Raw genomic sequence first — 12,826 nt, forward strand, 5'->3', positions numbered from 1 at the left:
AAAGGATCAGATTTCCCGTAGAAGACAAATCGCCCGTGCTCTGATACCACTCTAACAGACTTGGACATTCCAAGTCGAGATTCTACCGCGACACCACAAAAGTTCACTTCAAAACAGTTCACAGTTCACAATTGATTCGAACTGGCCCAGTAGAGTTCCGTGCCTAGAGATATTGGCCCCAAAGACTAGCGCCCCTTTCGGTATTTCTTTTTATATTAATCTGTGTTCAAAGTACAAGAGAGTAGGCAAGCACTCACTCTCAGACTCTGTGTCCAAATGCTCTGAGTTGTGAGGCCCTGCCCACCTACTTAAATGTTTACGAGGGATGCTAAAAGTAGAGCCCAAAAGCTGAAAATCAAAATCTCTTAATAAAGCATATTCTCTCACAAGCCTCTTTGAGAGAATAAAGCAAAAGCTTCTCTCTCTCTCTCTCTCTCTCTCTCTCTCTCTCTCTCTCTCTCTCTCTCTCTCCCCCCCCCCCCAAATTGCGTAGCCAAAAGCTGGCTGAAATCCGCCGCAAAACCTGGGCGTCCGTACAACCTGTCACGTGTCAATCTCTGGGGACTGCCGTACAATTTGCCACGTCAGCATTTTTGCAAGGGGTCAAAGGGTGTGAGTAAGTACTGGGCAGCCACGTCACCGAGTTGTGACACACTCTTCCTTGGCGTCATTTGTCCTGTCAGCCGCCATAGTGTAATTCCAAGTTCCTCTGCTATGTGTCTTCGCTACAAACCAACCAAGGCTCACTCGTTAAGGAAAAAGCGATTCTGTCCCGGCAACTGAACCATGAAACCGGCCCGTAGGGCAGTAGACTTTAGCTTTCACCCGAATCTTTACTAAATAAACTTTACTTGACTTTACGACACTAAGGAAAACTTCACGAGTAAACATGTGACTGAAATTAACTCTTCACACAAACCACGACTTGGCAGCTAGAGTGCTACCAAGCAGATAGAATACCCTGTTGGTCCTAAAGACTGACGCCCCTTCCGATATTTCTTTATCCTTATTACGCTTGAGAAAAACCTGTAAACTTCTACAAGTTGTTTCACTTTTATAGGACTTAAATTCCCCTACTCTAGCCCGATTTCGGCAACATAACCATAGTAGAAGTCTCCACGCACTTTAGAGCACTTTACAAAACCTGACGAGAAATTACAGCACGCTAAAATCTCTGTGTTTGGCCTCCAATTTGCACCAAAACAACTATTCGGTGGTTTCCTAGCTTCCCGGAAGCTCTTGGAACTTGTAGGCATCAAAACTGGCCAAAACCCTAAACCTGGCGCGAAATTACAGCAAGTTGTAATTCCCTATTTTGCGTGTCGATCATTTATGTTATATGGGTAGCCCTTGAGCTCCCGCACCTATATGGTCACTTGCCCTTTGAATTAGACGAGATTCCTTGCGGGAAACCTCTCTAAATTGTCATGTACAAGCACCTAAGGCTTTCACGAGGCTCCTCTAGCAATATCTTGCAGTTTAGGTGCAAAACCCTGAACCTGCAAAAAAACATAGTAGGTTGTAATTTTCTGTTTCGCATCATTTTGAGCGGAGCAAACATGTCTACGCGTATCTTATAAGCTCTCGCACGCAATGGGACAACTCCCCTTCGAATCGGACGAGTTTTCACGCAAGAAAACTCTCCGTTTTCGCACCTTCGCGATGAAACTATGCGTACCTGAAGGGGATTAACAATTAGCTAATCTGGTTCCTGTACACAAGGCTCTTGCCTTGCAAACGCGCATAAAACCCCAAGAATTGTACATGGTCATCTGGGAAGCCCAACTAGTGGGGCATTACCATATGTGCAAAAGGGAGAGAGAGATGCGCGAGAGCAAATCATCGCGCTACATGAGACAAGGGAGAAAGCAAGCTTTCCATTAAAGTTGTAATCACCTGCACCCACTACTCTCACACACACACACTGAGAAGCGCACACATAAAACTCAACCCTCAACCTCAAAAATGGACACCCCCTCTTGGGATGATACCCTCCTACTGCCATGTGTCCAATTTGCTCCTTTTGGTTTAATTCCTAGTATCCACCAACTTATGAAGTCTTGCCAAGGGGCCTAAATGACTTTAACTGAGCCTAGCCACTTCTTTACTAGTCGGAATCCAGGCCCAACCATCTCATGGCAACCATGACCTTCACTCCTACGGGTGAAACTCTCAGCCAATAGCCGTTTCACACTGACCATGCAATGTCCGGGCATTTGTGATTGTAACAAGAGGGTCCCAAAAATTAAATAAAAATCAATAGAAAGAAACCAACAAATACATATAGTGGTTGTCACAATCTCGTGACAACCACGCTTCTGGCTACCCAAGCTCTATAATAGAGAGATGAAGGAGATGAAAGCCCAAACACCTTGAAGAGACAAAGGAGGGATCGGCTCGGCTCCCCTTGGATACAAACACACTCTTTAAGGAGCCCTTTACTCCCTCCCTCTTTTAGTTATGGCACGGTTCTTCAACCCCATTGTGAGACTTGAAGAAGCTAGCCATATTATGCTTGTACACCCGACACATATAAATTTGGATTATGAGCCCCTGATCGTAGAGCTCCATCATCATCCACATTTCACCTCTCCTAGCTTGTATACTTCAGTCGACCATCTCTTCCAGTCTTAGCTTTAGTTCTTGCTTTGTCATTACATCTCTCTCTTTTTGGGGATCTCTCTCTCTCTCTCTCTCTCTCTCTCTCTCTCTCTCTCACACACACACACACACACACAGAGGGAAGACGTCAAATTTCTTTACTAAGCTGCATTGAAGTGGGAAAAAGAGATGAACCTGGAGTGCTGCACCAGCAAGAGAGGTTCCTACGTGACCTACAGAAGGTAAGAGAGGGAAGGGTAAGAAGCTTGCAAGCTTCCATCATCAAAGCTTTGGCGTTCACGTATACAAATGCTTGCATGTTTCAAAAGCGGCTTCTTTATCGAGGAGCCGCCATGCTCATTGCTCACATATCATGGTGGTCGGAAATGAAAAAAATCTCAATATCAAATGCTGGGCATTTTAGTTAATATGCCATAGTGTATACTAATAAATACTTTTGTCTAAACCCCAGTTGTTGGCACTGCCTTGCGAGGGGAAGGAAGTGTTGATGTGGAGGTTTTTGGAGCCCATATAAAAAGATCATGCTTTTCTCAAACCATGCCGTTTGGGTGGAAAAGAGCTCTCTCTCTCTCTCTCTCTCTCTCTCTCTCACACACACACACACACACACACACACATCCACATTGAAAGCCCATGCCATAGTTTGTACAAGCAGAGACCTTGTTTAATTAGTTTTCCCTACAAAACCTACAATGGAAAAAGTGTTTTTTTTGGAGTGGTGCACAATGGTACCTTTTTTAATAGACCGCTTCTCTTTAAACCATGCAATTCAATTACCACATGGTACCTAATCTCATGTGGTACCTAATCTCACAGTGGGAGGTTAGCAACAATATGCACATCCCCAGTTTGTAGTGTAAATCTCTCAGTTGTGGTCTCATTATTCAAGATCAAATTTTGGGTGTTTTAATGTAAATCCAATAAAATTATGAAATTGTGGTGGGTAGACTAAGCTGGCATTCATGATTAACCATGGAGTTAATTAGAATAAGATAATGATGATTAGAGAGAGACAACGGAAAGATAAATGCACACAAAGTAGGCTTGGTTTGAATAAGAGTTGAAAATAAAACAAGTACAAGGGCCTTTATATAGCCCTAAGAGGTGAGCTTCTAGAGACATCACATCACTCCAATGTGCAAGAATCAACCAAAAGTGGCAAAGGTATCTCTAATTCAAGTGCAATGTATATGGTCAAGTTGTGTTAGGGGTGGTGCTCCATGGTGTGAGCTAAGTACAAAACCCAACAATCCTCCCCTTTTTATCACCAAAGGTCAAAATCCTTCAAGTGGGGTCCTAGTCTCCAATCTAGATAGGTATACAAAATGTCTGCCTCCCCTAAAGGATTGTGACAGTAGGTGTAGGCCAAAACTCCTCCCATTATTGAAAGTAGTAGGCAACAAGGGTGTAGGACCAAATTCCTCCCCTTGACAGTAGTAGGCAAAGAGGGTATAGGAACAAAGTCAAAAATCGGTGTCTCCAAAGGTCAAAGGTGTGTCTCCCGTGTTGCAGAGTCAAATATGAGTGATACATTTTTTCAAATCTACAAATCCTTTGCTATTGTCATCTTTGTCTTCATTTTTGTCATCGTTGTTTTGTTGTCGATGCTTGTAGTTGATGTCTTTCCTCGCTTCAAAGTTTGTCGTCAAAGTGGATGTCGATGGTGCCATAGCATGCATATCAAAGTTGTTGGTCTTACTAGTGGTAGGGCACGGTTTGATCCTTTTACAAAAGGCATTTGTTTATCTTCATTGTGCACATGTGGACAAATTGTGTGCAGCAACAAAAGCTCCTCTGAAGATCCTCTATGTTTTGTGAGGAGAAGGTCTTACCCTTAGTGTAGGGTAGTGTGTAGTCTCCTTGTGAACTTTATACACCAAATTGTCAACAAAGAGGAAACATATACTTGCCAAGTGTGAAGTAACTCTTCATTAATGTGAAGCACCTCTTCACAAGAGGCTTAGGAAATTTGAAGCTCAAGATTTCCTCTTGAAGATTTGTGGCCTTGGGATTTACTGACATCACCGCTGATATTTCCAATGTGCAAAAATCAACCAAAAGTGGCAAAGGTATCTCTAGTCCAAGTGCAATTATTTGGCCAAGTCCGCGCATTGGAGATGTTGAAGGGAACTAGCCGATCGATGTGCACAGGTGTGGGGAAGGCCACTGAATCGTCGTCGACGGGTAGCAAATGGCCATCGGCTAATCAATCGGCGATTGGATCCTAACATGACCAACTATACGGTGCCATGGATGGAGGCCCAAATCCGAGCGGCCACCATGTTGGGCAATGTGAGCGCCCTCTCCTTTTAGGCTTTGATTTCCTTGCCTCCTAATAATAGGAGATTCCCACCACAAGATCCACTAGCAAGCTCCCACAAAGGGACAGTGTGACTTCAAGAATATTAGGTGGGCATTAAAGGCTCAAAGCCACACACACACCTTTCAAGGCTCAAACCTGTAGGGATTCTACAGACTAGAAAATGCACAATCTTGCAATATTAACTGAGAAATTGAATACTCATATGGAAGTCGATTGCTCAAGTCCGAATTTCCAAAGGAAGAACTTCCTTGCAATGCACGTGTAAGGAGGCCCTTTAAGGGTGGAGCCGAAAAATGTATTCAATGTAGCTTGCCACAGGGCTGTTGTCCACTGATCGACATAGGCGCAAAGAAGGCCACAAAATGGTCATTAAAAGGCAACAGATGGCCATCGATCGATTGATCGATGGTTGGATCTGGATGTGACAATCTATAAAGCGCAACAGATGGAGCACCAAGTCCGAGCGGTCGTCGTGTTGGGCAATGTGAGTGCCTCCTAAATAATAATAGGAGATTTCCACCATAATATCCACTAGCAAGCTCCCACAAAGAGATGGTGTGACTTCAAGAATATTAGGTGGGCATTAAAGGCTCAAAGCCACACACACACACCTTTTGAGGCTCAAACTTGCACGGATTCTAGAGACTAGAAAATGCACCAATCTTGTGATATAAATTGAGCAATTAAATACTCCTATAGAAGTCACTTTGAGCTTGTAAATAGTCTATGGATAGCACCTGGCAAGGGGTTCGTAGAGAGAGGTGATCAATGGTAGAGGCCGGTGTGCAAATTTTATTGCCTAAATTAAATGCAATGCATGAAATGTATGATTAGCAAACATTTCAAGCAAGGGAAAGTAAGCTTGAATGGTCTAGCATAGAAATGGATTGATGCAAATGCGAACCTGCTAGGATCTAGTGCTAAAATAAGAGCAATCTAGTTTTAAGCTTTGCCACCGCATGATAGGATTGCGGAATTATGGTGGGTAGACTAGGCTAGCATTCATGATTAATCATGTAGTTAATCAGAATAAGCCAATGTTAATTAGAGAGAGACAATGGAAAGATAATTGCACACAAAGTAGGCTTGATTTGGTTAAGAGTTTAAACTGAAACAAGTACAAGGGTCTTCATATAGGCTTAGCAAGTGATCTTCTGTTGACATCATTGATGATGTTTCCAATGTGCAAGAATCAACCAAAAATGCAAGGTATCTCTAGTCCAAGTGCAATGTATCTGGTCAAGTTGTGCTAGGGGTGGTGCTCCATGGTGTGAGCTAAGCACAAAACCTAACAAAATCTTAGTGAATGCTTTAAATTTTTGTATACTCGGTTGTTAAATTACTTTTCCCTAAAGAAACAAGGATTAGAAAAATGTATACTAGTTGTTTCAAGGAGTGGTTGGAAAAACTTTAGTTTAAAGAATGTCACTATCTTAGTCATATGTAGCTAAGATCATGATGAACTTTTTCTCACCATGGTCATGTACAAAAATTCAACATAATTGCTACGGTTTCACAAGGGTAGTTCCCTTCCCACATATCCAAAGTAACAGATTCCTCCAACCTTCATCATTAGTCAAGTCAAACAATGATTTTTCTTTCAATAAAATCTAAAACAATTTTCTTTATTTTATTTTACTGTGGCAATCGATATGGATAAGCAATGGCTTGCACATGCCCTTGCTAAATAATAGGTGTTTGCTAGGATAAAACAAGATATGAATACACCACATGAAAAAAAAAAGTCGTGTAATGATGGCCATGCTTCTGTGGAAAGGTGTAGAGATGCTTCATTCTATAATAAGGTTGCCCACTCATAGGACGCTTAATTGCATCCAATCACCTCATACTTAACCTCTCATTTGAGAGATCCCCACCACATGAATTAAAACTAAAAGTAATAATAGTTCACAATTCAAGCAATGTGGGTGCAAATGCTAGAAGGTGTGCTCAAGATTTGCATAAACAACTTGCTCAAATGCAAAAGATGCTAATATCCATTTATTTGTCATTGCTTGATCATCGAAAACATTCATAGCAAAAAAAAGTTAAATCTTGTATGGAGATGATGGTGTGGTGGTTATAGGAGATTGTGATAAAGGCGTTCCATCAACTATTTAAACCTCAAATCTTTAAGCACACATGACACTTGCTTTTTGGAAAGGAGAGTAGCCACTATAGGCAAAGAACACTCACAAAATAAGTCATTGAGACATATTCTTCAATATTTGAACTCGCTCACACCTTCTTGGAGAGATGGATTCTAGCCACTATAGTAAGAGCCATTGCTGCATATTCATGTGGGCTACAAATTTATAAGTTATCTATCATTTCCTCTAAAATAGAAGCACTTACATAAGTACGATTTGAACCCACATGGGATGTGGAAGAAGATGTACTCTACCCAATAGGCTACAAGCATTTGTCTATTCATTTTGAAAACAATCGTTTAAATGCAACTTTCTAGCTTGTTAAAGTGTCATAAAATATAATATCTAACTAACGCAAATGATTTTCTCATATTAAACTGATCATGTAATATGGGAGAATAAACGAGAACAAGAGTTAGAATATAGACATGTGCTTATGGATCTATCTTGACATGGGACCAAAGTCAATGGGTCCAAATGAGAGATGGTCTGTCAAAGAGCAATGCTAGCTAATGGAGCTTGAAAGACCTTAGGGTTAGCTTCATTAAAGACCTCCAAAGGTTAGTGTTAAAAGTCCTTGACCTAGGACCGTAGGCAAGACCGTAGGCAAGCTAGGGCTATGCTTGAGGTGGGAACCCAACCCAAGCTTGAGGTGCTTGTCGTGCTTGTTGACTAAGGTGCTTGAGGTGCTTCTCGTGCTTGCTGACTAAGATGCTTAAGGTGCTTCATGACTAAGGTGCTACAGGGGATTAAGGTGTTCCAAAAATTCAAGCATATGCCTACAAAGGGGGGGGGGGCGAGCTGGCAAGAGTTGGGGGGGGGGGGGGGGGGGGGGGGGGGGGGGGTTGAATGGCTCCTTCTTCCACCCAAAGGACACCCCTTGCTCAAAGAGGAAAATGGGACACATGTCAAGCCCCTAGCTAGGTTTCCCTCATAGTGTGCCTAAAGCCTATTGGTTGATCCCTAGAGGGGTCCAATGATAATTTAGCTAATTAAATTAACTTGTCCTAATGCTAGCATGGTTGCTTGATATGCACTATGCATGTGATTGGCTAGGCTTGTAGGGGTGCAAGCATGAGCTACAAGGAGGGGTAGACCAAAGCAAGTTGGGGGTGTGCTTGGGGGGTATACTCTCTCACACACACACTCACATGCTCATTCTCACTTGGTGAAAATGCAAGAACTCCATCTCCTTCTCCAAGCTTGTTGAGAAGTTGAGAGCCTACACCAACACTCTTGGCTATGGAATGCAAATCCAACCAAGAGCCATGTTTCAATGCTTAAGCTTGTCATCTTCTACATCTTCATTACTATGCTATTATGCTAAGCAAGAAGAGTGATGATAAGTGAGGAACTATATCTTTCTCATATGACATTTCTTCTTCCTCTTCCCTACCCTCATTCCCTGCTAGCTCTCTCAACCTTTGAAGGTGTTTGAGGTCTTGGGGCTGAGGCCGGGGACAAGTTAATGCTTTCAATTAACTAGATTATAATTGTGGTGCATGAAGCTCTTTGTTGCACCATCAAGGTCTTAAGGAACACAAAGCTTGTATTGTATCAAGTCTCTCTTATGGGAGAAATTATAATACAAAAGCCTTTTGGAGGGGGACCAACTCCACATAAATCCGATCCTCAAGTGTTGTCAAGTTCTCTTATTCTCTCTCTTACAAAAGTATTGTTCATGCCAAGCTAATTAAGTATAATGGTTATGTTGCTACTGCTAGTTAAGTTCACCCTCTATGTTCTCAAAGTAGTCTCATAAAAATGCTCACTATAGTTCTCTTAAATTCGCTATCCTCAATGTTCATAGGTTCCATTACATAAAGGGTGATTCACATGCAATTGTGTACGACACTTATAAAATTTGAGAGGGATTGACTTTCCTCTTGAATTCCATATTTGTGATCACACATATCCCAAACTACAACGTTAAAGCCATTTTGAAAAATTGAGCTCATAAGGCATGTTTCCCATTTTCATGATATATGATGAAGGAATTGTATGCATATGCATGGAGAGGAACACATGGAGAATGCATATGGTACATGATGAGGCACAATCATTTTGGTTTTAAGGCATGGGTAATAAGAAGCACAAGCAACCTTGTATTTTTGTGAGGAGATTGGTCATAAATGAGAAAAGTGTCTTCAAAGACAGACATCCAAATTAGATAAGGGGAATTGTGATGATATGAAATCTTGGACGATTTCAAAACTGATCAGCTAGAATTATTTTTTGAAGATTTCAGGAGTTCATAGTGTTTCGAGTAAGCCTTGTTGCAGTTTTTTCATAAAGTTTATTTAATTTTTTTTATTTTAGAAGCCTTATATCATAATTGAGATTCTATATGTCAAGATTGGACTAGATCTAGGTACAACATTCTATGCTTTCCACTTTCGGCTTGCATGTAGTTTCCATTTAGTGTGGTCTATCATTGTTATTTGATGTCTAGTTTCTAAAATGAGTTAGAAGAAGAAGAAGAAGTGTGAAATTTGTGTGAAGTATGACCATGTCATGGGTGATTGTCTTGATTTGTGTAAAGATTGCAATATGGGAGATGTTTGCAAGTATTCTATGGTTGATTTGTGCACTAAGTTTGCAAACTTATGAAGCATTGTCCTAAAGAGAAATTAAGGGAGAAGTTTCATGTAGCAAAGGAGAAGTGAAATGATTTGGAATGTTTAGTTAAGGAATCATTGGAGTACGTTCTGAGCATAAAGGTAGAAGGCTAAAATCTTATTTTACCAAGAAGGGGATAAGAAGGTTGCAAAAGTGTGCTCAAAAGTTTGATTCGGGTCATTTTGGTCTCCGTTTCCACTACTACAAGTACTACACAGGCAAATTTGCCCGTTTGTGCAAAATTTATTCCACCGCAAATTTTTTGCACAATAGTCCTTTGAGAGTCTACTATGGTTTGTGCTATATAGAACGTACAATTTTCCTTTAGTTTCTACTGAGTTTGGGCATTTTCTACATTGGGTCAATCTTTCATTATGGCTGAGAGCAATGATGTTTTTATTATTTATTGATGACAAATTGGATGGAGACAACTATCCATTGCGAACTTACATGATGTAGCATGTGATTGTTCCAAGGGTGTCTGGAACATTGTTATAGGTTATGATGTACGCCTAGGTTTTCTCTATTTTGGTTCTATGGAGGATGTTTTAGGTTCTAGCAGTTCTGCTCCTACTGCTATTGTCACTATTACTCTTCACATTTCTTTAGCGAAAACAACAAAACTCGCTTGGGACATTCTACTTGGCTTGTATGTAGGTCGTAATGAGGAAAAATTATTGGAGCGGGAATAAAGTGTCGTGCTCTCTATTGTGGGTACTCCTCAGTGCAATGTGCGTAAAAACTCACTCCAACAGAATGAAAACACTATAGACAATGAACAACAAAGCAAACAAGCAACTCAACAATAGAACCTGAACATCATGGGACTCGACTAACTCAGATAACCATTAAAGAATCTGGCATGTCAACACACATTGCTCCAAGCCCAGAACTCACGGGTACAATGGGGGTATCGAGGCTTCAGATGTGCAGGGAGGGTGTAGGTCTATGACGTAGACTCGACATGAGGCTAGACTCAAGACTCATAAAACCATCTAAAATTGTGTAACCAGACTAAAGCAAATGTGAGTATATATACAACCCAAAAGGGGCAACCAACAGACAACTCAAATATCTCTAACTACCCAATTAAACCTATCCCAAACCGTAGAAGAACTAGTCACAGTGTCCTCTAAACCACCACTTCTGCCACCTATCAAATGCATCGAGTGTTAACCCATGACCAATTGTAACGGTCATGTCTTCCGTGTAGAGTGAAATTGTAGCCGAGCTACAGGTTGCCCACCACAAGAACACTCACCGTTTCAGAGAGTGATGTACTGGAAAAGCTACAAGAAGCTCTACTATGATATGTACACTGGATGGTGAAATTCCCAAGAGCTACCGGTGGTCGGGATGATGGAGGTGGGGGCGGATAGAATGGCGGGTAAGGAGATGGAGGCCAAGCATATGGTGGAGGGTAGTGGACACACTGGATATGGAGCACCAGCCCCATGAGCAGTACACTAGGTAGGGGAGCAGCTAATGTTAGAAAGTCGGGAAAGCCGTTGTAAAAAGGAGCATGATGGGATGAGGGAGGGTGAGAGAGTGAGGCCACTAAGGGTCCTCCAAACTGTGATGAATTTGACCCTGGGTGCCGAGACTCCATAGTCGGTGGTGGCTGTTCAGGTCTTTGAGAATCCATCGAATGATCCTTTGAAGCATGCTCTTGGAGTGCCACAAGAGCAACGTTAGTAGAACTTGGAGTGGTAGTTGTCAGGGATGGAGCTGGTTATGAAACGTCTATAAAATGAGCTTGGGCGCAAGAGATACACACTTGACTAACCACGAAGGGAATTTACTGTGCTACAGCCATATCATTTGCTTCTTTTGGCCGCATGTGTAAAGTGCGGACTGTGTGTTTGAGATCCTACACCTCTAGTGAGAATTCTCATGTGATCTTGGCCTTGAGCAACTAACACATCCCTGTCCATCAATATCTAAAGGTGGTTGCAACTTCTCTTTGCATACTGCCATATACGGCTTGATGCAGGCTGTGAGTGCCTTGCAAAGAGATTGCTGCACCAATAATAGTGTGAATTTCCTTTTTGTCTGCATCTAGAAGTTTGTCGGCTTGTGGCAAAAAGTTGACAAATGGGTCACCTTGCTCAAAGCTAGGTGTCCCTGCACTAGGAGTAGGTGGCACTGCCGACACAACTGGAGCGTGTAACTTGGCGCTTGCAACACTAACAATGGGTGGAGTAAAGGTAGAGGTGGCCACGGAAGTGGCTTTGATCACATTCATTGAAGTTACGGCCCAGACTTCAGAGACTTTAACTTGGGACTCTGAGAAAGGTTGAAGGAGTACGAGCGGAAGTGCGACACGAGAGAGAGTGCGAGAAGAAGAGCACGACGATATGGTGAACTCACTCTACTGTAATGTGTAGAGCATAGTGAGTTCTTATTAGGTTTTTACAAAAGAATATGTGTACATACCTGGCGGCCCGCCCACTTACCTGGGCGACCACATTGGGCTTTATATCCCAACAACCTCCCACTTAAAGTCCAATGTGGTACTTTAAGTGTGAGAGAAGCTACTATACAAGCTAATCTACAAGAGATGTAGAGAAGTGATGTACTACCCTACACCTAACTGCTTGCGAAAATGCACAAAGCTCTCTGAGGGAAGTCCTTTTGTAAGTAGATCAGCAGGATTTTCTGTGGTGTGAACTTTGACAAGCTGAAGTTGCTTATCCTCGAGCATTTCCCTGATGAAATGATACTTCACATCCACATGCTTTGTCTTTCAGTGATAAACTGGATTGCGAGCCAATTGTATAGCACTTTGACTATCACAATATAACACAGGCATCTCTTCTTTGATTCCCAAATCTGTTACTAGTCGATTAAGCCAAATTGATTCTTTGCATGCCTCTGATGCTGCAACATATTCAGCCTCTGTAGTAGACTGAGTAACACAATCTTGTAATCTAGAACGCCATGATACTGCTCCACCAGCCAATGTAAAGACATACCCTGTCGTAGACCTTCGATTGTCTAAGTCGCCTGCATAATCTGAGTCTGTAAAACCCTTTACACTTAGCTCTTGACTCCCATAGCATATACGCATACTCTTTGTAGCTTTCAGGTATCTCAATATTCCTTTCACTGC

At 41.9% G+C, this 12,826-nt stretch overlaps 1 protein-coding gene across 1 annotated transcript in view; it reads right to left on the reverse strand.

Annotated features, from left to right (window-relative positions):
* APX6 (ascorbate peroxidase 6) overlaps positions 1 to 3,018 on the reverse strand; it is an 81,948-nt gene extending 78,930 nt beyond the window's left edge. The window contains exon 1 of the mRNA XM_086502213.1: positions 2,797 to 3,018. Within this exon, the coding sequence (XP_086358339.1) occupies positions 2,797 to 2,920 (124 nt within the window). The 5' untranslated portion in view covers positions 2,921 to 3,018. The remainder of the gene's footprint in view (positions 1 to 2,796) is intronic.
* Positions 3,019 to 12,826: the final 9,808 nt, after the last annotated feature.

The sequence above is a fragment of the Adiantum capillus-veneris genome, chromosome 26 (genome assembly GCF_014529385.1).
Source record: "Adiantum capillus-veneris isolate H3 chromosome 26, ASM1452938v2, whole genome shotgun sequence".
NCBI lineage: Eukaryota > Viridiplantae > Streptophyta > Polypodiopsida > Polypodiales > Pteridaceae > Adiantum > Adiantum capillus-veneris.